At 44.8% G+C, this 22,818-nt stretch overlaps 1 protein-coding gene across 5 annotated transcripts in view; it reads left to right on the top strand.

Annotated features, from left to right (window-relative positions):
• Positions 1–22,818, top strand: part of glsb (glutaminase b) — a 51,534-nt gene that overhangs the window by 20,027 nt on the left and 8,689 nt on the right. For 2 of the 5 annotated variants that reach the window (XM_062534552.1, XM_062534553.1), the window contains exons 4-14: positions 2,397–2,526; positions 2,703–2,782; positions 4,388–4,551; positions 5,848–5,906; positions 9,692–9,724; positions 10,135–10,193; positions 10,634–10,700; positions 11,107–11,157; positions 12,562–12,738; positions 15,439–15,570; positions 18,276–18,368. In XM_062534552.1, coding sequence (XP_062390536.1) covers positions 2,397–2,526; positions 2,703–2,782; positions 4,388–4,551; positions 5,848–5,906; positions 9,692–9,724; positions 10,135–10,193; positions 10,634–10,700; positions 11,107–11,157; positions 12,562–12,738; positions 15,439–15,570; positions 18,276–18,368 — 1,045 coding nt within the window. Of the gene's footprint in view, positions 1–2,396; positions 2,527–2,702; positions 2,783–4,387; positions 4,552–5,847; positions 5,907–9,691; positions 9,725–10,134; positions 10,194–10,633; positions 10,701–11,106; positions 11,158–12,561; positions 12,739–15,438; positions 15,571–18,202; positions 18,369–19,567; positions 22,477–22,818 lie in introns of those variants that run through there. The other 3 variants (XM_062534554.1, XM_062534555.1, XM_062534556.1) reach the window with 3 other exon arrangements.

The following is a 22,818-nucleotide window of genomic DNA, read 5'->3' on the forward strand; positions in this document are numbered from 1 at the left end:
GAGGCAGGCCTGCGCAGCCAGAGACGGCCCCTCAGAGCCTTGTTTGTGGGCAACGTTTCCAGCCAGCATGGCGGAGGTGGCGGAGGAGGAGGAGGAGGAGGAGGAGGAGGTGGGTGTGGGGAAGAGATGGATGATGCGCTTGATGTTTAGTTTAACCTTGAGCGTGGAGGCGATGTCTGCAAGCATCGCACAGACAGGCTGCTAAACCGGGCGGAGGCAACTGAAGCGTACCGTTCGTGGAGCGTAAGCAGCAACAATTTGCTTCCACTATAATCTACTGACTACACCAGACGTGACAGCGGCACGCACGTACGAAATTGTACACCAAAATGTACACCAGTCCTCTAAAACAGATTGTACTCTGAGAACGGCTATGCTTAAGTTACTCAGTGACCCACTCGGTGTGGCCCAGCTGGTGAGACTGGGATCAGGGCCGGATCAGGGCCACACCCAACCCGCATCCAGCCACCACCAGAAGCCCTGCGATCTGCAGCTCCTCGCCCATAATCCCTCTCTCCCTTTCCATGTTGATGCGCCTAAAAAGGAAGACACATGCCCAAACCTGATCAATAATAAAAAAAACACATCTGATATTTTATAGATCATTTCACAAGTGGGTTTATAGGGTCTTTTGTAATGTATTTTTGTCGGTGAGTTGATCAAGATGAGAATCAATGCTGTTATTGTGGAATTGCGTTATGAGGAATTTATAGATGGCCAGGTGGTAGCTGTCAGCCTTCTCTTACTGTACAGCTACAGCCTCCAACACCCAGCCATAGTGTCAAAGTAGATCACAGGGCCTTTTGGCAAGTTGAACTGGACTGGACACAAGCGGTACCATTTGGATCAATAGCCATCCATCTCCAAGTGTTTCTCTAGGCTGAGGTGCAGACCAGCCGGACCCCATGCTGCTGGGCTATTTTAAGATGAGCCCTTTGAGAGAGCAAGAGTGATTTACATACACACAAGTTCACGCAGCGAGAGGCCGATGGACGCAGGCACACACACATACTGTACTGTACACACAGTACACATGGGCGCTTATACATGTGCACACGGACACAGATACCTACTCACACACAAACACATATACACGTACACACACACATACACACTTACACACATAGCCATATCTGTCTGTTCCTCAGGCAAGGTTTCATACTGTTTGTCTCACTGAACTGAGGGAACTTCTCTGGAGGCAATACTTGCCCTTTTCACACAGTGTTGTCCCTGCTGTGGAGGGGTTACGCCCCAGTTACGTATATTCAGCCAGTGGTTTACACACCCTATTGATCTGCTGTCTCTCATTGCCTTAGTCGATAGAAGCACTGCCCACATTCATTCAGATATTATACACAGTTGGCTCTCCATGGCAACCATTGACTTCTTGAGGCTTGTTTGTTATTCCTCAGTTGTAAATTGTCGTAAGCACTCAATACAGCTGCTAAATGGGGAAAAAACTGTAAATGTTGGCATGCCATTAAACTTCAGACACATGTGGGTACACAGGAATGCTGTGTGTGTTGTGTGTGCTGTGTGTGTTGTGGTGTGTTGGAGCTGTGTGTTTGAAGCACACGCCACTCTTCCACCCCCTAGGCATAACATGTAAATCAGTGCAGCAGCAGCACCACAAAGCAGTGGTGGCGGTGAGAGTGTGCTTGTCTCCAGGAGACTCGAGAGGACGCTGCAGAACTGTGGGCTTTATGAGCTCCTCGTTACGCTAGGCTAACTGACCAAGCATTCGCTCATAGAGACTTCAGAAGAACTTCAGAAAGCAACAACAACAACAACAACAACAACAACAACAACAACACTGATGGTGTTACCTAAATAGCTGTTGACATAGATAGATAGATAGATAGATAGATAGATAGATAGATACCCACATTGGAATGGGTATGGGCCAGGTTCAGCCCAGGTCTGGTTGCACACTGGTTCAGATCCATCCAAAAGGTTTGGTACTATTTAACCTTTTAAAATGTGCTTCCTACAAACAACACTATTCCATACTTCCACAGGTACACGCCACGCCACGCCACTCTAATACCAGACCATAATAGCACAGCAGTCATTTAAATAGACGCAAGACAGAGCAGAATTTATAGCAGCATTCTGATTCAGATTTAAAAAAAGTTTTATAGACCACAAAGCTGGTCACTGAAATAGCAGAGGGTCAGGCAGAGTATAGTACATCACCATGTAATCCAAATCATGCCACCCATGCCTCATCTGTGCTCCGTATACTCATATTAAACATTTGGACATTTGTATGCATAGGGAGCGTGTGCTGTCTAGCAAGCTTGTTGTTAAGAAGCTGGTTAGCTTCTTATGCTAGCTTCAGGTAAGTGCTAACGTGGGGCTCTAACGCGGCCTGTCCTGTCTGTCCACTTCTGCAGATGTGTCCAGAGCAACATCGTGCTGCTCACGCAGGCCTTCCGCAAGAAGTTTGTCATCCCCGATTTCCAGTCCTTCACCTCCCACATCGACGAGCTGTACGAGAGTGCCAAAGACTTGACCGGAGGGCAGGTGGGTGCCATCATTCTCTCTCATTCTCTCTCTCTCTCTCTCTCTCTCTCTGTCCCTGTGTCCCAGTTTTTTATAGAACTTGTTTTTTTGTTTAGTTCATGGCTTATTGCCTGTCAGTGCAAGTGATAACATCTGTAGTAGTCTTTTAAGGTCATGCATTGTGTGTCTCTCTTCAGGTTGCTGACTACATTCCCCAGCTTGCCAAATTCAGTCCTGACCTGTGGGCTGTGTCTTTATGCACAGTGGATGGACAAAGGTAGGCTTAGAAGAACACTTTGTGCGCATTCTTGGCATCCTGTGACTTCAAGGTTAGCCTAATACTAAAAGGGGGGGGGGGGGGGGGCGGGGTGTTGTGCCATTTTCTTCAGGTGGAAAACATCCATCTCCAATCAAGTCATGTCGAGGGGCTTGATTTGGTCATTATCAAGTAGAAGCATATTGATCTTTATTGATGGCAGATTTACCAAGTAGATAATCATAACAAACATCCTGTAATCTTTTCAGCTTGTAGGACTCGGAACTTCAGAACAGGACTTCTGAAGTCATGTGTGTGTACACACACACGTGTGGTATTTACTGTTTCCCATGATTAACATTGCTTTGGAGTTGTAAGGGCCTACTGATAAAGCACTTGCGTATCTTATCGTTAAGAAGATAAACCTTTTCCTTTTTTGAGCCCTCTGGAAATATACCAAGCATGCTTTTATTTGTGCCATTTATTTGTGCGTTGGACTTTGGCCAATGGCAGTGCGTTTCAGAAACATACGTAGCTTTGGGTGTGTAAACCTCACCCACATATTAACCTAATGGCGCGTCAGTGCAGAAAATAACAGCTCACACCTCCGCTCCTGTGATAAGAGGATTATAAAGTTGCACAAACAGATGCTTTCCAAAATGGTACATCCTCTGATCAGTATTTATCTTCTGATCAGTTATCCTGTTGTTGCCATTTCTAAAGTAATAAAGATAATTTCGCACTGCACGCTGGCTAGTCAAGTTTCTGTTGATCAAATGAATCATAAGAGTTGCCTGGAAATCCTTTTCATTTATGATCGGAACAGTTGGTTTCTGCTTACAGTAAGCAATACACCCTGTTGCTCAAGAATTCTGATTAAGTGTTTTTCACATTTTTTAACGGGAACATTCCGTAACTGAGGTGTCACTGCCATGCCAGTGACGTGGCAAGCACTGACTGCTTATCTGGTAGCCTCGTCACCATAGATCAGTTTGTTTCAAGAAACACTTTCTTGTAAGTACTCTACCCTTCGCTTCGCAGTATGTGGAGAGATTGGGGGTCACTGGAACTGCGATGGATGATGACAGGTTGTCCTGTCTTCAGGCAGAGAGCTTTATCTGTCACAGCTCTTTCACTCTCCTGACAGCGTATAGTCTAGACAGACATGGCATGCATTAATGATAACCCACTCACCCACTGCTGTGACTTGCTGCGTCCCTGCCTGCTGTGCTGATATCAGGCTGTGGTTTTCTGTCTGCATCATTTCCAAGTTGTTAGAGCTCTTCCATGTGAAATGGGATCCCGTGTTCTTTGTGTCACCCATGCACATACAGTAGATGGCAAAAATGTGAAGATATTTGTTTAGCATTTAATGCAAATCTGATTTTTTTTGCAGCAGACTTGCTTAGTGTTTGATCGTTTAAGTGACGAATGAAATTGTCTGTGTTGTCAGTCAGGGGTGCGTTTCCCAAAACCATAGTTGCTAATCTGTTAGTAACTTAGTTGGTTCAGGTTGGCAATGGGAAATTGCATTGCAACCAATGAAGTTGCTAACTTAGCCCAAGAGTGTGATCTCTTGTTAGTGTCTCAGAGCTCTGACGTGTTTGTGTTTGTGTTTGTATACAGGCACACAGTGGGCGACACAAAGGTCCCGTTTTGTCTGCAGTCGTGTGTGAAGCCCCTGAAGTACGCCATCGCCGTGCACGACCACGGCACAGAGTACGTGCACCGCTTCATCGGCAAGGAGCCCAGCGGCCTGCGCTTCAACAAGCTCTTCCTGGATGAGGATGGTGAGGGGATACACACACGCGCACACACACACACACACACACACACACACACACACAGGCACGCACACACACACACACACATACACACACACACAGGCACTTCAGATAACATATTGTTCTAATTTCGAAGCTTTGTGACTCAACCATATATGGGTGAAAAATGCAGTGTTGTTGCAACAGCCTGTGAATCAGAGAGGGCGCCAAAGGTAGCACATCTTAGCATTTTCACAGTAAGAACTGTGAAGAACTAGCTACTCATCTCCCCCCCTCTCCCCACCCCACGGCCGGGTTATTAACTGTTAATGCATTTGTTATTCGAGCCTGTGAATGAATGAGTAAATCTCTGTTATGATGACGCGGGTAGCACTGCCATGCTATTGTAGGGAGGGGGTTAAAGTCATGGAGTGGGGTGGGTGGGATAAGGAGGCATTTGTGTGTGTGTGTGTGTGTGTGTGTGTGTGTGTGTGTGTGTGTGTGTGTGTGTGTGTGTGTGTGTGTGTGTGTGTGTGTGTGTGTGTGTGTGTGTGTGTGTGTGTGTTGGGCTTGACGAATTCACACATCCGGCGATGACTCACACACGCACTCCTAATTTGCCATACACTCTTATTGCCTCTGTGGTAATGAATGGGGGAAGGGAATGCATACAGTATATGTGCCCAGAGTGAGTCATCCTTGACTCCCCTCCCCAGTCATGAGCTCAATCTTGTGAGTAGCAACCCAGCAGCGGTGTTGGGACGTGTGCACATACACACACACACAAAGACGGACACACACACACACACACACACACTCACACACACAGACAGATAGACACACAGACACACACAGACACACAGACACACACACACACACACACACACACACACACACACACTCTCGCTGCTGAGAGAAGGCACGCTCACAGCGTGCTGTCATCTTCTGCATGATATGAATGAATGTATGACTCCAGTCTGGAATTAATCTAATTAGTTTGTGGGGAAATAAATTAGCATGGCTCCCCTGTGGCTGCCTGATGTGGTCTGTCTGAGACTCATCTACCTCAGACCTTTTCCTGCTGCCATGACTCTTGCTCTGTTGTGTTGGCACGGCAACCAGATGATGCTCAAATGATTGGGTGGAACATTTCAGAGCATTTCAATCTTACGTTTCATTAGTGAGATGTTTGTTTGTTAGTATTTGTTTTGTTTGGTAAATACAGTGTCCTGTTCTATGTGCAGGTATTGATGTAATAGATATGCATTTTGAAGGGTTGTGATGAAGCAGACATTTGAAAGATTTTGCTCTCCTTTATTTCAGATAAGCCCCATAATCCGATGGTCAATGCTGGTGCAATAGTGTGCACATCCCTGATAAAGGTAAGCCAACCTTTCCACAGATCTGCACAATTTCTGTTTTTAGTTTCCCATATTACAGTGTGTTTACAATTACCTTAACAGAACCTCCTGCTGTACTTGTAGCATCAGTACAAATAGAACAAATAGTCAGTATTTCCCCTCAGTATTCCCACTATAGAATTCCCACTCGGTATTCCCACTTCCCTCTAAGTAAATGGGAATGTGGTGGTTCAGTGATCCCTGCTCAGCATGGGACCTGTTTCTGGAGTGATGATGGTCATGTGTACATCATTATCATGCTGTAGCAGTTTATAGCACCTGCCCCCAGAGCGTAGTGGAGGGCAAGCTCCTGGTGGTGTGCTGGGGTAACAGAAGCCTGGCGATTCAGCCTACCACAGCAGGGCTGGGTCTCAGTAAACAGAGCAGAAGCATCCATCAGAGAGCATTATTGAATTTCTTGCGTAAAGAAAGCATGCAGGATATGCTGGACATTGTAGTAGCTACTGGGGCCAATAGGCTTTGACAGCCACGTCCCATCATAACATGTAGCATTTGTTTGATTCCATAATGAATAGTGGTAATTTAAAGAGGTGTCTTTGACATCTAGCTGAAGGTTTGAATGTTGTTTGAATGTTGAAATGCACTTGTCTTTGTGACCTCAGTATGTATATTAATATCTAAACGTTTGTTAAACGTAACCACTAGCTTTTGATGTGAAGCATATTACAATAACTGTATATGTAATATATACATATATTTGAAGTCTGGCTGGGACTGACCCTTGGTGCACATTGTAGGTTCTCCGTTGAAGACTAAGGCTGTGAGGGGGATGACGTATGTTACTCTCATCTCTTCCTGTCAGATGAATTGCTCTCTGATAGTGTGTCCATCATGGCTGTATGCCGTCTCACGTTTTGACTACTAGCGTGTGACACCCCCGCATCCAGCCTGCCCCCCCCCCCCTCCTCCCAACCCCTTCGCATTTGTACTTAACTGGAGTGACTCATCTAGTGCTGCTCTGGCACTTTAGGATCATCAATGTCTGTCTGATCTCTCTCTCTCTCTCTCTCTTTCTCTCTTTCTCTCTCTCTCTCTTCTCTTCCCTTTCTCTCTGTCTTTGTCTCTGTTTCTTTCTCTTGCACTCTCAATCTTTCTCTCTTTCTCTCTCTCTCTCTTTCCTCTCTCTCTCTGTCTTTGAGACAAATGAATTTTGTGGGGTGAAATTCATTTACCGGTACTCACTCCAGATATCCTATTGTCACCACTACGCCCCTGGCTATGTAATGGGGTAGGGATTAATCTCTTAGTGCAGTGTACACACACACACACACACACACACACACACACACACACACACACACACACATACAGTCAAACTGACTCACAGTAGCCTATGTGTGAATTCACACTCACAAAAATAGATTGTGCTTACAGTGATCCTCCATTGATAGTGCCAATACAATGTAGCCTACTTCAGTTAGTATATTTGAAAAGGCAAATATTTGAAATATATTTGAAATGTATACACACTCACACACACACACACGCACACACTCCCCCCCCCCCACACACACACACACATACAGACATCTATAGTAATTTTAGTTATAGTCAGAATGGTTGTAACTATAATATTAGTAATTGTCCTATGAACCTGATGACAAAGAAGTCCAAACACATCTCAAAACTGTTTTGAAGATCTTAAACCACACCTGTCTAATTCACAGTCATTCTGAGGGGAAATAAGCCCTACCTCTGCTGGTTATTGTGTGAGCAATCTGAGATCGCATAGCCTCATCCATGAACCCTTTCCCATCGTGTATTCACCCAATGTGGTTCTGCGTCACACTCTCTCTCTCTCTCTCTCTCTCTCTCTCACTCTCTCTCTCTGCTTTGAATGAAGAGAGTGACCCTCTTTTCCTTCGTTCTCTCGCCCGGTGAATGACCTTCCCGGACTGTGTACTGTGCTCTGTAGTCTGGTGCTGTGAGTCTGTCACTTTCTCTGTCTCTTTCACTGTGTTCTGACCTGGTGGTTGATGATGCTTTTGAAAGCACACCGCACGACGTGTCGTTGTTGTCTCATCCAGCAATTCCCCTCCACCGCCCACCGCCCCCTTTCACCAACCTTCAACCCCCCCCCCCCCCCCCCCCCATAGTATCCGTATGACTGTACTAGTGAACCATGAACCATGTGATATGGTGTTATAGGTGGTGTGTGTGTGTTTTTTTCTTTTCTTTTCTTCTTTTCTTTTCTTTTTTCATGTTGTTGCATATTTTACAGAATTAGGATCTGTGAGGTTTTGCCCCAGTGGGACATTGACCTGCAGCAGGTCAATGAAGTTGGTAATTTTTTCTGCATTTACACTTATTAATGTATTGACACAGGCTGGATACAAACTGAGTGGTAGCCGTTTCAGTCTGAACATGTCTGATATTGTAAAACACATGCTGCTGTACATAAGTTAAGGGCTTAGCAATAGCGACTATTTCTATACACCCAACTAAGGCCTGTGCTGAGGCCTGGAGTGTACAATGTGTGGGAGTCTGTTCAAATGCTAGATGTTATAAATGATCAGAACTCCTGACCTACTTCTCTTGACCATTCTCCTGACCCCCCCCCCCCCCTCTCCTTTTGCCCAAGTCTCATCACTCTCTCTGATCTTTCTCTTTCTATGTTTTTCACACACTAATAATCTCCCTCCCTCCCTCTCTCTCTCTCTCTCTCTCTCTCTCTCTCTCTCGCTCTCTCTCTCTCCATTGCACCACTTTCCAATCCCTCCATCCACCTGGCTGCCAGCTCGGTGCCCTGCTAATGAGACCTGATCCTCCAAGCTTCCCATATGACACATGTTAACCTTAATCCACACGCACACTCGTTCACCCTGCTGCAAGCACAGTCATGCATAGACACACACACACACACACACACACACACACACACACACACACTCTCTCTCTCTCTCTCTCTCTCTGTCACACACACACACACACACACACACACACACGCATACACATACACAGACAGATCAATATAATTATGTACTATGCCTCAACACACGCACACTAACACACTCACACCCACACCCACACCCACACACACACACACACACACACACACACACACACACACACACACACACATTTTTGGTTCAGTAGACATATGACCGAAAGCAAATAGCCACTTTTTTGGCTCAACACACACATGTACATGTACATGTGCACACGCACACACACACACACACACATACACACACACACACACACACTCACACACACACAACCATTCACCATACACAAATAAACAGTGTCTGGCCAGTGAACTTTCCAACCCCCCCCCCCCCCCCTGCTTCCCTCCCCCTCCCCTCTTCATCAGTAGACAAGTACAGCCCAAGGCCAGTGGGAACTGGTGAAACTCCATATCTGTTAACCTGCAGTATTCTCATCATTTGATACTGACTACTACCATTAGCTCTACCTAGTATTGGAACCAACACTTTCTTAGACGCATTGTGTCATTATTTGTTCCAGTCATGATAGGACTCTTCAGTTGTTCATATAGTGTGTTTTTTTATCTCATATAATTCCTCTAATTGCTCATTTTCTTCAGTAGTTGTTTTTCTTTGAAACCACTCATGCAAGTTCACAGTATCTGTAATTGTACGAGCGTTCTCTTATCAACTTTAGCGTATCACGAAACACAATGAACTCTGCTAGATCTTTCTCTGTTCAGGTTTTGTGTTTAGAATGTTTTCTATATTATGATGTGATCTCTTCAACCTCTCTTTTGCTCTCATTTTCATTTACAGCAAGGAGCAGGCAACGCTGAGAAGTTTGATTATGTGAGTGCTAGTTTTCAAATGGACACAATATTGATATTTGCCCAACGCAGTAACAGAGCACAGGCTGTACAGTGGTGCTGAGCAGTCCAGATGTTTGCCCAGAGTGTTCTCCAGAGTGTTCATACAGTTTATACTATGGTCATATATACAGTGGTCATGTACTGTATACAAAAAGTGATCATACACACACACACACACACACACACACACACACACACACACACACACACACGCATACACATACACATAGACACACACACACACACGTACTGTACACACATACACACACACACACACACACACATGTATATATTTAATGTCCATATTTAGAAAGCGTGGTCATATACAGTATGGTGAGATCATTTGTCCATTTGACACACACTGACACAGTCTTTGCTCACACGTTGCAGGTTATGAACTTCCTGCAGCAGATGGCAGGGAACGAGTATGTGGGATTCAGCAACGCCACGTAAGTCACACGCCGCACTCCCCTCGCGTCGACAGGAGTCAGCTAATTACTTGGGCTGCAGTGTGTCAGTGTGCCCTGAAAAGCAACCTTCATTATTCAAGGCCCCTGTTTGTCTACAGCCCACAGACATCATGAATGCTTAACGAGGCCTCATGAATATTCAGTGTGTTTACCGAAGTAGATCACAGAGCAGGTGAAACTTGATATGAAGGTTAATCCCCCCCCACACACACACCATGAGAGAAATAGCAATCGTAGAATTTAACACATTTTCAAAACTGGGAACAGGTTTTGAATTGCGTGTTGGTAGCATGGCCACTGACAATGAAAATGTAAATAGAATGAAAAAAAAACAACAGGTGTGAATTTTTTAAAAATGGAGGACGGACTTTTTGGCGGTGCTCTTGATTGATTGGCACGTGTTCTCTGCTCTGACCCAGATTCCAGTCGGAACGTGAGTCAGGGGACAGGAATTTTGCCATCGGCTACTACCTGAAAGAGAAGAAGGTTAGTATTGGCAGCTGTGTGTCTCTGTGTCTGTGTGTGACGGCGTGTGTGTGTGTGTGTGTGTGTGTGTGTGTGTGTGTGTATTGACTCACCTTGTTCCACACGACTTGTTTGTCTTTTAGCAAATTTGATGTAGTGTGGAGTTTTTCCTAGAATGCCTTTTTTGTTTGTTTACACAATTCGTTCCCCTTGCTGCTGTTTTATTGAGTGTGCTATTGAAACATTTAGCCACTAAATAAACTCAGAATGTACCACTGACAACTGAGAGCTGTTTTGTCTCTTCTGTGGTAGATCTAGTTGCTGCTCTGTAAGTTGTACTGTATGTCTGTTTGAGAGACCTCTAACTGAATTTATCTCCTTCCCCCCCTTTCTTTCTGTTGTTTGTTTTCTTTTTTGCTCTCTGTAGTGTTTCCCAGAGGGCACAGACATGACCTCCATTCTGGACTTCTACTTCCAGGTTAGTCCTGCTGTAAGCCACAGGTGTGGCACTCAAAGCTGTCCGCTGGGCCAGTACGGCTATTTTTCAAGATGCCCTCGCTCTCTAAACCCCATTTCAAATGTTGTTGATAGTTTCTAGTTAATAGCAGCACAAACGTCTTTGTCCAGTTTGCAGAGGTTTAGATTCCAGAGTTGTAGATAGTCACTCTTCTACAGCCCTGTCTACAGGACAGGGACGGGAAGACGCTTTGATACCAATTGGTATCATAACCATAGTTCAAGGGAAATGGGCTAAACATGTCTCAGTCTGAATTATCTGATACTCAGTACACACACACTCACACAGACACACATACTCACGCACGCACACACACACACACACACACACACACACACACACACACACGTGCGGCTGACCGTGGTGGGGCTTGAGTGGGACAGCATGTGAGTGTGATGATGGGCCATGCTGACGTGATGGAGTGGCTCTGGTTCAAACTCTATCTCTGGCTCTGACTCCGGTCTGGTGACGGCCACAACACCTCCCACCCCCGTGGTGTGATAATGTGATGGAAAGGCTCAGACTGCACACCCCCCACCACCCACTGCCCCCAAACACTCACACACACCCCTAACTGGTCGGTGTTGGCAGGGGCTCCAGGGGAATGTAACAGGTGTAACACACAGGGACAACCAAACAGGGGCTGAGGTTTGGGGGGGGGGGGGGGGGGTAATATTGTAGGACTTAATTTGAGTACTGTAATAAGATTACGATTATACCCATATTGAACTAGACAGACATGAAATACTGAACATGTCACTAAAATGATTAGATTTCTATAGTCATTATAATTATAGCGTTATAAGTATGTACATGTAATACTAGACTCTGATAGTGTGAGAATGCTAATAGCTATGTAGGTCAACTGAGCATGTGCAGTCCAATGCTGAGCTGTTGCCAGCCAGCGTGAGGAGAGCTCTGCAGAGTGGCTATGTAAACACAGAGGCGGCTAATGGTTTGTTTGTTTAGATTGCGCTGGCCGAGTTTCTCTGGTGGATTATGGGTAGGGATTTATATGCTTTGTCATGTTGATCCATTTCCCAGGAGCTCCTTGGGCTCTCTGGGCCTGTCTGTCTGTCTGTCTGACTGACTGACTGACTGTCTGTCTGTCTGTCTGACTATCTGACTACCGGTAATAGCATGTCTCAAATCTGTCTTTCTCTCTCTCTCTCTGTCTCTCTCTGTCTCTGTCTCTCTCTCTGTGTTCCCCGCTCTGTCTGTCTGTCCATCTATTTGTGTCTTTCCTTTTGTATGTTACGTATGTTGGTGTGTAACTCTCTCTTTCTGTCCGTCTTTCTGTCTTTGTCTCCTGCTCCCACCCACCCACCCTGTCTGTCTGTCTGTCTGTCTGTCTATCCTGTGTAGCTGTGCTCCATTGAGGTGACCTGTGAGAGTGCCAGTGTCATGGCGGCGACCCTGGCCAACGGTGGCTTCTGTCCAATCACGGGCGAGCGTGTGCTGAGTCCCGAGGCGGTGCGGGACACTCTGAGCCTCATGCACTCCTGCGGCATGTACGACTTCTCTGGACAGTTCGCCTTCCACGTGAGTGTGACACACACACACACACACACACACACACACACACATTCTAGCACACACACACACACACATTCTAGCAAACACACTCTCACACTCACACACACACACACACACACACACACACACACACACACACACACACACACACACACACACACAGTCACACATACTGTACACACACACACACACACACACGCACACACACACACACACTCTCTCTAACACAAAAAACATACAGTCTGCTGACACAAAATAAGAGACAGATGGACATACAGTACTGTACGTATAAGACACATACATGGACACACATTATGTACATTTAGAGACGTACACAGTCTGGGGCCTGCACATTCCATTGGCATCTGTGGTTCCTCTTCTGTCACCATCTCTAGCCTTTGCATCAGTCACAAGGTCTGGGTGGTATCAGTATTACACATACACACACACGCACGCACACACACACACACAGACAGACACACACACGCACACATGCACACACACACACACACACAATGCATGTGTTCCACATGCTGACAGCACGCTATTGTAGGACATGATGCAAATTGCGAGCCGTAAAGGTCCCACATGGAGTGCCATAAATGTATAGACTCTTGTCCCAGTCCTAGAATATGGTATGTCCTGCCTGCCCCCACCTTTTTGCATTCGACACCCTCACTGCATCACATGCCCCCCACACACACACTGAGGGCTCCTCACCCTCACCCATGGCACTGTGGGTGTTATGTTACTCGCTGCCCTTTTCAGAGCTGTTCTCAGATCAGCCGTGCTGTTCTCCAGCTGTAAACAAGCAGAGCGGGACACAGAGGGACAACCAAAACCGGTTTAACAGCTGGTTCTGTGTTTGTTTAGTTTTTTTAAACTTACAAGGAACTTGCATGTAAGATATGTATTTCAATCAATCGTGAAATGGCCCTGACATGTCACTAGACATTAAGAAATCAGGCCCATTTCAGATACTTGTTTCATTGACAACAGTAGTCTGGGCAGGATATTGTCATTTAAAGAAGTGAAGTTGCATCCCTCAACTGATATTGATGTTTACATGTTGTGTGTTTTGGCCTGATATGCCACGCTCCACATATCTAATAATCACAAAGTCAGTAGTGTTTCGGCGTCTGGGTTGCCAACTTCGACTCAGGGGGAGGGGGAGGGGATACACCACTCTACAGTATTTTGAAAGTGATTGCAGTACCAGTTTTGGCCAAAATCCTACATACGGTTCCTTTCATTTCTGCCCACAGCGGGTACAGTTGTGTGAGAGTTGTGTCGTCATCAGAGGTGAGTTGCAGTGTGAGTCGTAAGTGGATACATGTCCCCCAGGGATCCCAGTGGGGGGGATTAAGCCAATCATATGTCCCTGTGAAGGGTCACGACTTCAGGGCCAACTGGGAGTGTTGCCGCCCAGGGCCTGAGATTAGACTAAATTTAAGCTGTGCAGGAAGTCGCATCACTTGGAAAATAACACTTTGGTGTCAGCATCAGTGAGTTTGTTTTGCTCATTAACGGCTATTTCTAAAGGTTAAATGTGTTTGTTTCGTTTATTAGCGGCTATTTATAAAGGTCACATGTGTTTGCATTGACTTTGATGTTGCTACTCAGAGGCAATCTCAGGCACATTCCGTTGAGAGGTGAGGGCTTTTTAAGCAAGTCATTCCAGATCTAGAATGGGCTACCATTTAAAGGTACCGTTGGCAATTCTGGAAGATAATCAGCGTTGATATTGAAATCAAACACCAACAATACACTAGAGAACAATAATTCAGTTCACTGACTTCCTCATCACATATTTCAGATTGGTCTCATCAAGGGAGACATACTGTAACTTGGATGTTTGTTTGAAAAGACAATATCTAGGGGAAATGACCAGGAATTGCTTACATTTTAGCCATAGTAACCACAACAGGATGAAAACAGAACAGTCAGATACGTCGGCCTGAATCCCTTACATGGGAATGAAGAGCGATATTGGAATGCTTCCGTGGAAAATCGGCATGACTGATAGTCTATCAGGTTCACAGGAAGTGGAAGCTGTAAATAATTCACTGTTGTACTTTTGTATGCACACCTCCTCTAACCTGATTATCTGTGTGTGTGTGTGTGTGTGTGTGTGTGTGTGTGTGTGTGCGTCCGTGCGTGCGTCCGTGCGTGCGTGTGTATGAAAGTTGTCTTTCCTCTAATACCTGCCTCCCTCTCTGAAGAACATTACTCACCCCTCTCACCATATGTTCCTATGCTAGCCCGTTAATGATGACACGCCACATTAGTTTGTACATATTGGCCAGTGTAAAGTGTTGATTGACAGCTGGAGAAAGAGCTTCACTTCAGCGCCAGTGCTGAAGCAGACACACTTTAATTGGCCTCGGTGCAGTCTGTCTAACACCTACACGGGACATCAGGTGCACTTCCCCTTCGATTAGATGCATTTAATGTGCCACAAGACATGCTGCAACAACCGCATTAAAACATCTACCTTCTGGTTCAATTTGTTTACCTTAATGAAAAAGCAGAGTTCATTTATCAACGTACAAACTACAAGGTGTAAAAGAATCAGTCTTTAACCCACTTGGATGTCAGTCAATCTCATAAATTCCATTTATTTCTCTCCCTCTCTCTCTCTCTCTCTCCCTCTCCCTCTCTCTCCCCCTCTCTCTCCCTCTCTTTCTCTCTCTCTCTGTCCATCAGGTGGGCTTGCCAGCCAAGTCGGGGGTGGCAGGTGGTATCTTGCTGGTGGTGCCCAACGTGATGGGTGTCATGTGCTGGTCTCCTCCTCTGGACAAGCTGGGCAACAGCGTGCGAGGCATCCAATTCTGCACTGTACGTTTTCCACACGGTCTTTCACACGCACCACACACGCACACACTTTCTCGCACACACACATATACTCCTCCTCCCCCAGACACTCACAAAATCCCTTATCTCATCTGAGAGAAGAAAGTGAGAGGCCTGTTGAATGTGACTCATCCCTCCTGACAAGCATTTCCTCCCAGACATTATTTATATACACACCACAAAACACAAATTGATCAAATCAATTCCAATTGCGCATCAAATCTCAGTTTTACACTGTCAGCGGTGAGTTTTGTTGCCAGAAATAAAGAGGGTTAATTCCTCTCTGGATGTGAACCGGTCTCTGTGGTCGTGTGCCTCAGACAGATTAACTTCCTGTCTCCCAGCATGCACTGCGGTATGACTCACGAGTGGCTCGCCGCAGGCGTGACTCACCCAGTGCTGAGCTGAGCTGAGCTGCCCACAGATATGAGGCCGTGAGCACAGCGCTCCTCCTGCTGCTGGAGCTGCTGGGGCTGCCGAGGGTGATGCCGCCAGACAGGAAAAGGCTGTTTGGTTTTCACAGCTTTCACTGCAAGCACCTTTGAGCTTTCACATATACTGTATAGAGAGAGTGAGAGAGAGAGATGGAGCGAAAAAAGAGAGAGAGAGAGAGAGAGAGAGAGAGAGAGAGAGAGAGAGAGAGGCGGGGGCAAGAACAAAGAACAATGGCGGGAAAGAGAGAGGCAAGAAGGGAGAGACATCAAAGAGAGAGAGAGATACAGTAGTATGTGTAGAAGTGTAGTTACAGTATAGTAGAGCCTACGCTTTGCCCTTTATATCTTGGTTCCTCTAGTGCTCTGAGTAAATCTCATGCACTGTTTAAAATGATTCAGATGAGAATGCACAATGAATGATAAAGAGTTACCAATTAATGTGTGCATTAAAAGCAGCTGTCTTTATGCTTATGTCTTTCAAAGCTTTATTAGCATGACCATTCATAAAGAGAGAAAACATCAGAACATAAATAGCATAAAATCATGAAACAAGATGTGTGATTGTAAAACACACACACACACACACACACACACACATTCGCATAATATTCGCGCACACACATTCATACATCATGATTTGACACAAAAACATGAACTGTTGTTTGTACACATACAACACACATAAAACAGACAAAATAAACAGGATATATGGTGTAACAGACCGAGGGTTCATGGTGGGATGTCATCTTGGTAACTCTCTGTCCCTCTCTGTCCCTCTTTCCTTTTCTCTTTTTTCAAACACACACACACACACACACACACACGCACACACACACACGCACACACACACGCACACACACGTGGCTGGTGTTAGCCTTTTTTGAAACCTGGAGGTCTACACTGATGTGCTTCCTCTGTTGCTTGGCTACATAGCAGCAATGCACAACCATCTGTTTCCAGAGGCTTCCAGTAGAGCGGCTCGTCACTGCCACACACTGAGCTCACATTAGAGGGTGAGGTGTGACCCTCAGAGCCACCAGCAGTGTAAGGAACATGCCTACAGTATGTTGTCCTCATATTCTGCGTATTCAAATCCAAGAGTGTGGAATTCATGGGTTTCATCAGGTCCCTTTCCACAGGTGTAGAGTAGACAATCAAGCACCTAGATGATGAATGCAAAACTGCATGGTGCTTGATTAAAAACACCTGTGGAAAGGGACCTGATGAAACCCATGAATAGGTAATTCACTACACAGAGACTATCTGCTCCTACACCATCTAATATGACACAGGAGCATAAAGTAGATGAGTAAACCACAGTTAACTCTTGTCATTCATCAATGGACTTTCTAATATCTCAAACCATCCATAAAGGAATAGATCAGGCTATGTGTTACATGTGAAAGTGAGTCAGAATGCACTGATCTGAAAGTGAAGTATTTGCATAGCCCATGCAAAGTTGTCCAGAGCTGCTGTTGCGGTCATCACATGCTGCCAGTATTGTGTGTGTGTGTGTGTGTGTGTGAGCGTCACTAAGCATTCCAGAACGTTCTCTCAGCGCGAGGAGCCAAGTGAGGCCGGCTCTGCCAGAAGAGGTAGTGCATCTAAATCTCTTAGAGTAATTGGCAGAGGTCACTATGCCAGGAGTGAATGTAGCCCTGTGTCTACAGAATGAGATGAGTTGGCAGGGGAGTCATTACGATGGGTGCTGATAAGACACAACAGCAGCTGCAATGGCAGCAAACGTCCTTGAAAGACTGATTGACCTTGGGGAGTCTGTTTGGACCAAAGACTGGTAGAAAGTAGAGCGTGGTGTTCAGGCCAGGCAAATTGGCAAAGTTGGAGCCAGAGTGTGCACAGTTAAGTGTTTTTGGAGCCAGAGTATTCAGTGGCCTCCCCTTGGAGTGACCGCATGCTGTCCACTGTTTTTTACAAGGAGTGGAACGACCGCAAGCTGTCACTAGCAAATACTGCTTAGGACACTTTAGGTGACCAAACACATTCTCTCTCTATCTATCTATCTATCTATCTATCTATCTATCTATCTACAGTATCTATCTATCTATCTATCTATCTCTGTCTCTCTCTCTGTCTCTGTCTTTTCTACCTTCCTTTCTTTCTGTCTCTATATCTCTCTATGTGTCTCTCTGTTCATCTTTGACTGCTTTGTCCATGCGTTTCAGGATCTGGTGTCCATGTTCAACCTCCACAACTTCGACAACCCGAGGCACTGACTGATTTGTCCATGCATTTCAGGATCTGGTGTCCGTGTTCAACTTCCACAACTACGACAACCTGAGACACTTTGCCAAGAAGCTTGATCCTCGTCGCGAGGGAGGGGACCAACGGGTAAGTCTCAATTCCCAGACAGATGCTTCACCCCCCCACCCCCTCCCCCATGTTGCCACTACTAGTTCCTCTGCGCCCCCCCCCCCTCCTTCCCTCTTCTAGAAGCTGGGTAACTTATACCCGCTCAGCCATCTGGTAGATTGGGATAGGTTGGCATAGTTAGTGCCAGCGTCCTTGGCAGGAGCTTGAGTGTGGTTGAGGTGTCTCAAGGAACAGGGTTGTGTTTCTTCCTCTTCTTCTTCTTCTTCTTCTTTTTCCTCTTCATCTTCCTCAAGAGAGGAGCCAAATGATTGTTTCTTTGCACAGATATTTTTTCTCATTATCTTCTGCCCCCTAGTGGTTAGCAATGGTTGCTACACTCAAGCTTTGGTTTGTTGTTTTGGATGGTTTTTGCCTGCGCTTTGCATCTGAACTGGCCCTAGTTTGTTCCTGGCTGACATTACTGTAGGTGTAACCTTTTTAAAGGCTTTAAAAAAAAAATAGAACTGTTATTCATTTTGCCATTTTTTGCTGCTTTTACAAAATGCCTGAAAAGCTTTAAACTCCTGAAGATCATTGAAGGACAAATATTCCACATTGAAGTTTTTATTTTTCCCAAAAAAAACCCCAGCATATGGCACTGCATGTGAGAGATATGCCACCTGAGAGTCATTTACTCTACATCTGTTCGTTCCCCCTGACAACAATGCACCGAGCATTCATCCTCTGTCAACAGGGGATTTAAACAGGCACAGGCCACATAATAGACGACGGTCATGAAGCCAACTACAGCCTGCTTGTCAATGCCAAACAAAACTGTGCCTGAGTATGACAAACAGTGCCAAAGAGGCAGTCCTGTGCTAGCTTCAGATGTATTGCGGAGGCAAAACTATTTTTCAGCCGTAGGGGGAAACCAGCCGGTCAAAAAGCGCCATGTGTTTGTTCATAGGAGGACAATTCTGTGCACCTAATCTCGTAGCTGTAACTCAAACTTTGATCAAAGTTTGCTGTGTCTGCTGCACACACACACTCACACACATACACACACACACACACACACACACACACACACACACACACACACAGACAACACACACACACACACACACACACACACACACACACAAACACACACATAGTTGGCTCCAGTAGCGGTGTGGACGGAGTGAAAAAGGAATCTAATGTGTTGTCCTCCATGTTCCATCCGTGTCACCTTAAAGCAGCAGCACAACTTCGGGCCCATGGATTACGAGAGCCTGCAGCAGGAGTTGGCTCTCAAAGACTCACTGTGGAAAAAGGTCTCGCCCACCGAGTCCAACCAGGACAGCTCCACCACTGTAGTCTATAGGATGGAGAGTGTCGGCGAACGCAACTAAAACACACACACACGCAAAACAAGACTAAAGCCAGAAGAAAAAGACAAAAGAAATATTAAAAAAATCCATATAAAAAAAGGACCTGTTCACTGCTACACATGTTCTAATGCAGTGTCAAAAGATACATATAAGTGAATATATATATATATTTATATGGAATAAATTATTCAGATGAGTATTTATTTTCCACACAGCTCGATGGATTGTTGGAAAAAAAATGCTGTATTGTTTGTATTCTTTCTTTGCACCTCTGCAGATTCTGTCTGTCTTTCTTCCTGATCTCTCTCTCTCTCTCTCTCTCTCTCTCTCTCTCTCACTCTCTCACTCTCACTCTCTATCTTACTTTATCTCTCTCTCTCTCTATCCTCTGGTCTCTCTAAAACAGATGGTAGCAGCCTCAGGCAGCCCTGTCTAACCTTGAAGGAGTTGTTAGAGGCTGTTACTATCGCAGGTCTGCTTTGCCTCAGCTCTCCTGTCTGTGTACATGTTTGTTTAAAAAAAAAACCAAAGCAAGGGATTGTGTTTTTCCTGTCTTTTTCATTTGTTTTCCATTTTTCAATGTTTATTTGTTTTTGTTTCTTAAAACTGTGTTTGGGTGGCCAGAGAGTTTAAAAACTGTAAAGCAAATCCATCGAGTGTATGTTTCTGGGGTCTTTTTTGGTTTGTGTAATGTACACAGTATGTAAGAATGCTTTTTGTTTTTTTATTTTTATTTTGTTTCGTTTTTATTTTCCTGGTATATTTTCATAAGCTCCTACCAGTGAGTATTTCAGTTACGAGTGTTAAGTTGGGATTTGGCGGTCTGAGGTGCTGTTGAGTGGAGGGTCCTGTCTGCTTTTGAACCTTGTTCAGCCCAGGTCAGCACAACACAAACACACACACACACACGCTCTCTCTCTCTCTCTCTCTCTCTCTCTCTCTCTCACACACACAGACACACAGACACACACACACACACATGCACACACACACATACACACACACACACACACACACACACATACATGCGCACACACACACACACACACACACACACACACACACACACACACACACACACACACACACACACACTGTTAGCTTAGCCAATCACAAAACAGATCATCTCTAGGCCATACATTTGTTTGTAGTGGGCATTGATCCGGAACATCTCTGCCACCTGTTTAACAGAGAAACTAACTTAAGTCTGGTCATTAAATATTGCCATTGCTCGAGAGAATCCCACTGCAAACATAGCCTGATAAATGGCGACGTTACTGGCTCTTTCAAAATCTTTAAAACATTGTACAGTTATTTATGAGTCAGCTTTTAGGCTATAGCAGTAGGAATTATGTTTTGACCTCCTCAACAGTAGCCTCAGAATCCAGTGAGATCCACTCTTCACAAACGTTCCGTTTTATACCTTTGTCATCCTCCTTCTCCTCCTCCTCCTCTTCCTCCTCTTTTCACATCTCTTCATAATGTAAGCCCTGGAATGTGATCTGAGTTGGCTCTTTCTTTGCACAGACAAAAAAAAAACAAAGCCTTAGATGTTAAATGCTGCTCTTTGTCAGACGCTATCTATCCATTGGATGTACATTCATGTCATATCATGCTGGAGCTTAGGACAGTTCATGCAGGAATGGTCTTTTTCAGTCATTCAGCTAGTGATGTTGGATTGAGCGGGGAAGCCATTGGCTCTGTTGTCAGACTGAAACATTTGGATTTTGGATTTGGCATCTTCTTTTATTCCCTTTGGTGTGATTTGAAGCAAAACGCTGTTACTTGTAACTTATTTTTTATCACAATTAAATGTGTACTAGAGACTGCCCAGATAGGACATCGTTTGCAAGCTCATTTAGCTTTCAAATAGGTTTTTATCTGTTCTGGAGTCATGATCTATAATTTACATATAGAATTACAGTTTTAATTATGGCTGACACTTGAAGTTATTATTTTGTTTGTTTGTTTCTGAATATGGTGTGAGCATTCAAAAGCTTGATAGTGGATCTAGCATTGCAATGCAAACTTGTAATTGTGGTCCGACCCACCTAAAAATGACAGCCAGTGCTTTGAACCATTGTGTGTTCTCTTTGTGGTGGAACTGGAAGCTTGAATGCCGTTACCCTTTCAGTTGAATGGACCTGACACTTGGGTCAAACTTTTTGTCACGTCAGAAACTAGGACAGTTACTGCTGCACAGTTGCTAATAGGTCCAAAGGACAGGTAAAAAAAGTGTAGAAAGTCACATCAGTTATGAAAGTGAAGTTGATAGCACAGAATAGATAGCAAGAAACCACAGCTTCTTGAGTGATTGCTCTGAATTTGTCCAGCCCTGCTTACCCTTCCCAAAAAAATGTGACCGCTGCCCAATTAGCCCATTTCACAAATTTTTGGATTTGGCTTAGTTGAACTGAGGTTAATAATAATATTGGAAGGATCCTTGCTATGAACTGTGCTGAAGAGTGACTATTAACTCTCTCTTCTATGCATCTCTGAACCTGACCTCGCCAAACTTGACAAAGACATTTTGAGAAAGCGCTGCATTTTTGCATGTTGTGAAATGGGCTAATTCCGGTTGGCAGAAGAGAAGAGTGGTTTTTGACTGCAGCACTGCTACTGATGTTTTCTCTAATGGGTCTGATGTATTGGTCTCCACACATCCTGAAAACTGTTTCATGTTTTTCATGTGTGTGTTTCTCTCACTTTTACTTTTTTCTGTCTCTCTGGTATGCTCATTTTTTGTATCAATTAATAAATGTATTTTAATCCCACATCTTGGTTTATTATAAGTATTATTTCTTGTCTCGTTTTATGTCTCCGCTGTGCCATAGAAAACATATACGTAGATGACATATTGGTTTTGCATGATGTTTGTCAGTATGGCTGTCTCTCATGATATAAGGCTCTGTTGTCTCTATATAGACACGATAACATTTATATTTAACAATAAAACTGAAACAGACTAAAACACATTCAAATCCACTTGAGTGTTACATGTAATGATGGCAGCTAACACATTAGGAAATAACAATTGCTTGCCTTGAAGTGTTGTTGCTATGTTGCCTCATATTGTAAACCAATAAAGAGGTGCATGCTTTAGTATATATCAGTTT

This window comes from Sardina pilchardus, chromosome 4 (assembly GCF_963854185.1).
Source record: "Sardina pilchardus chromosome 4, fSarPil1.1, whole genome shotgun sequence".
NCBI classification, from domain to species: Eukaryota; Metazoa; Chordata; class Actinopteri; order Clupeiformes; family Clupeidae; genus Sardina; species Sardina pilchardus.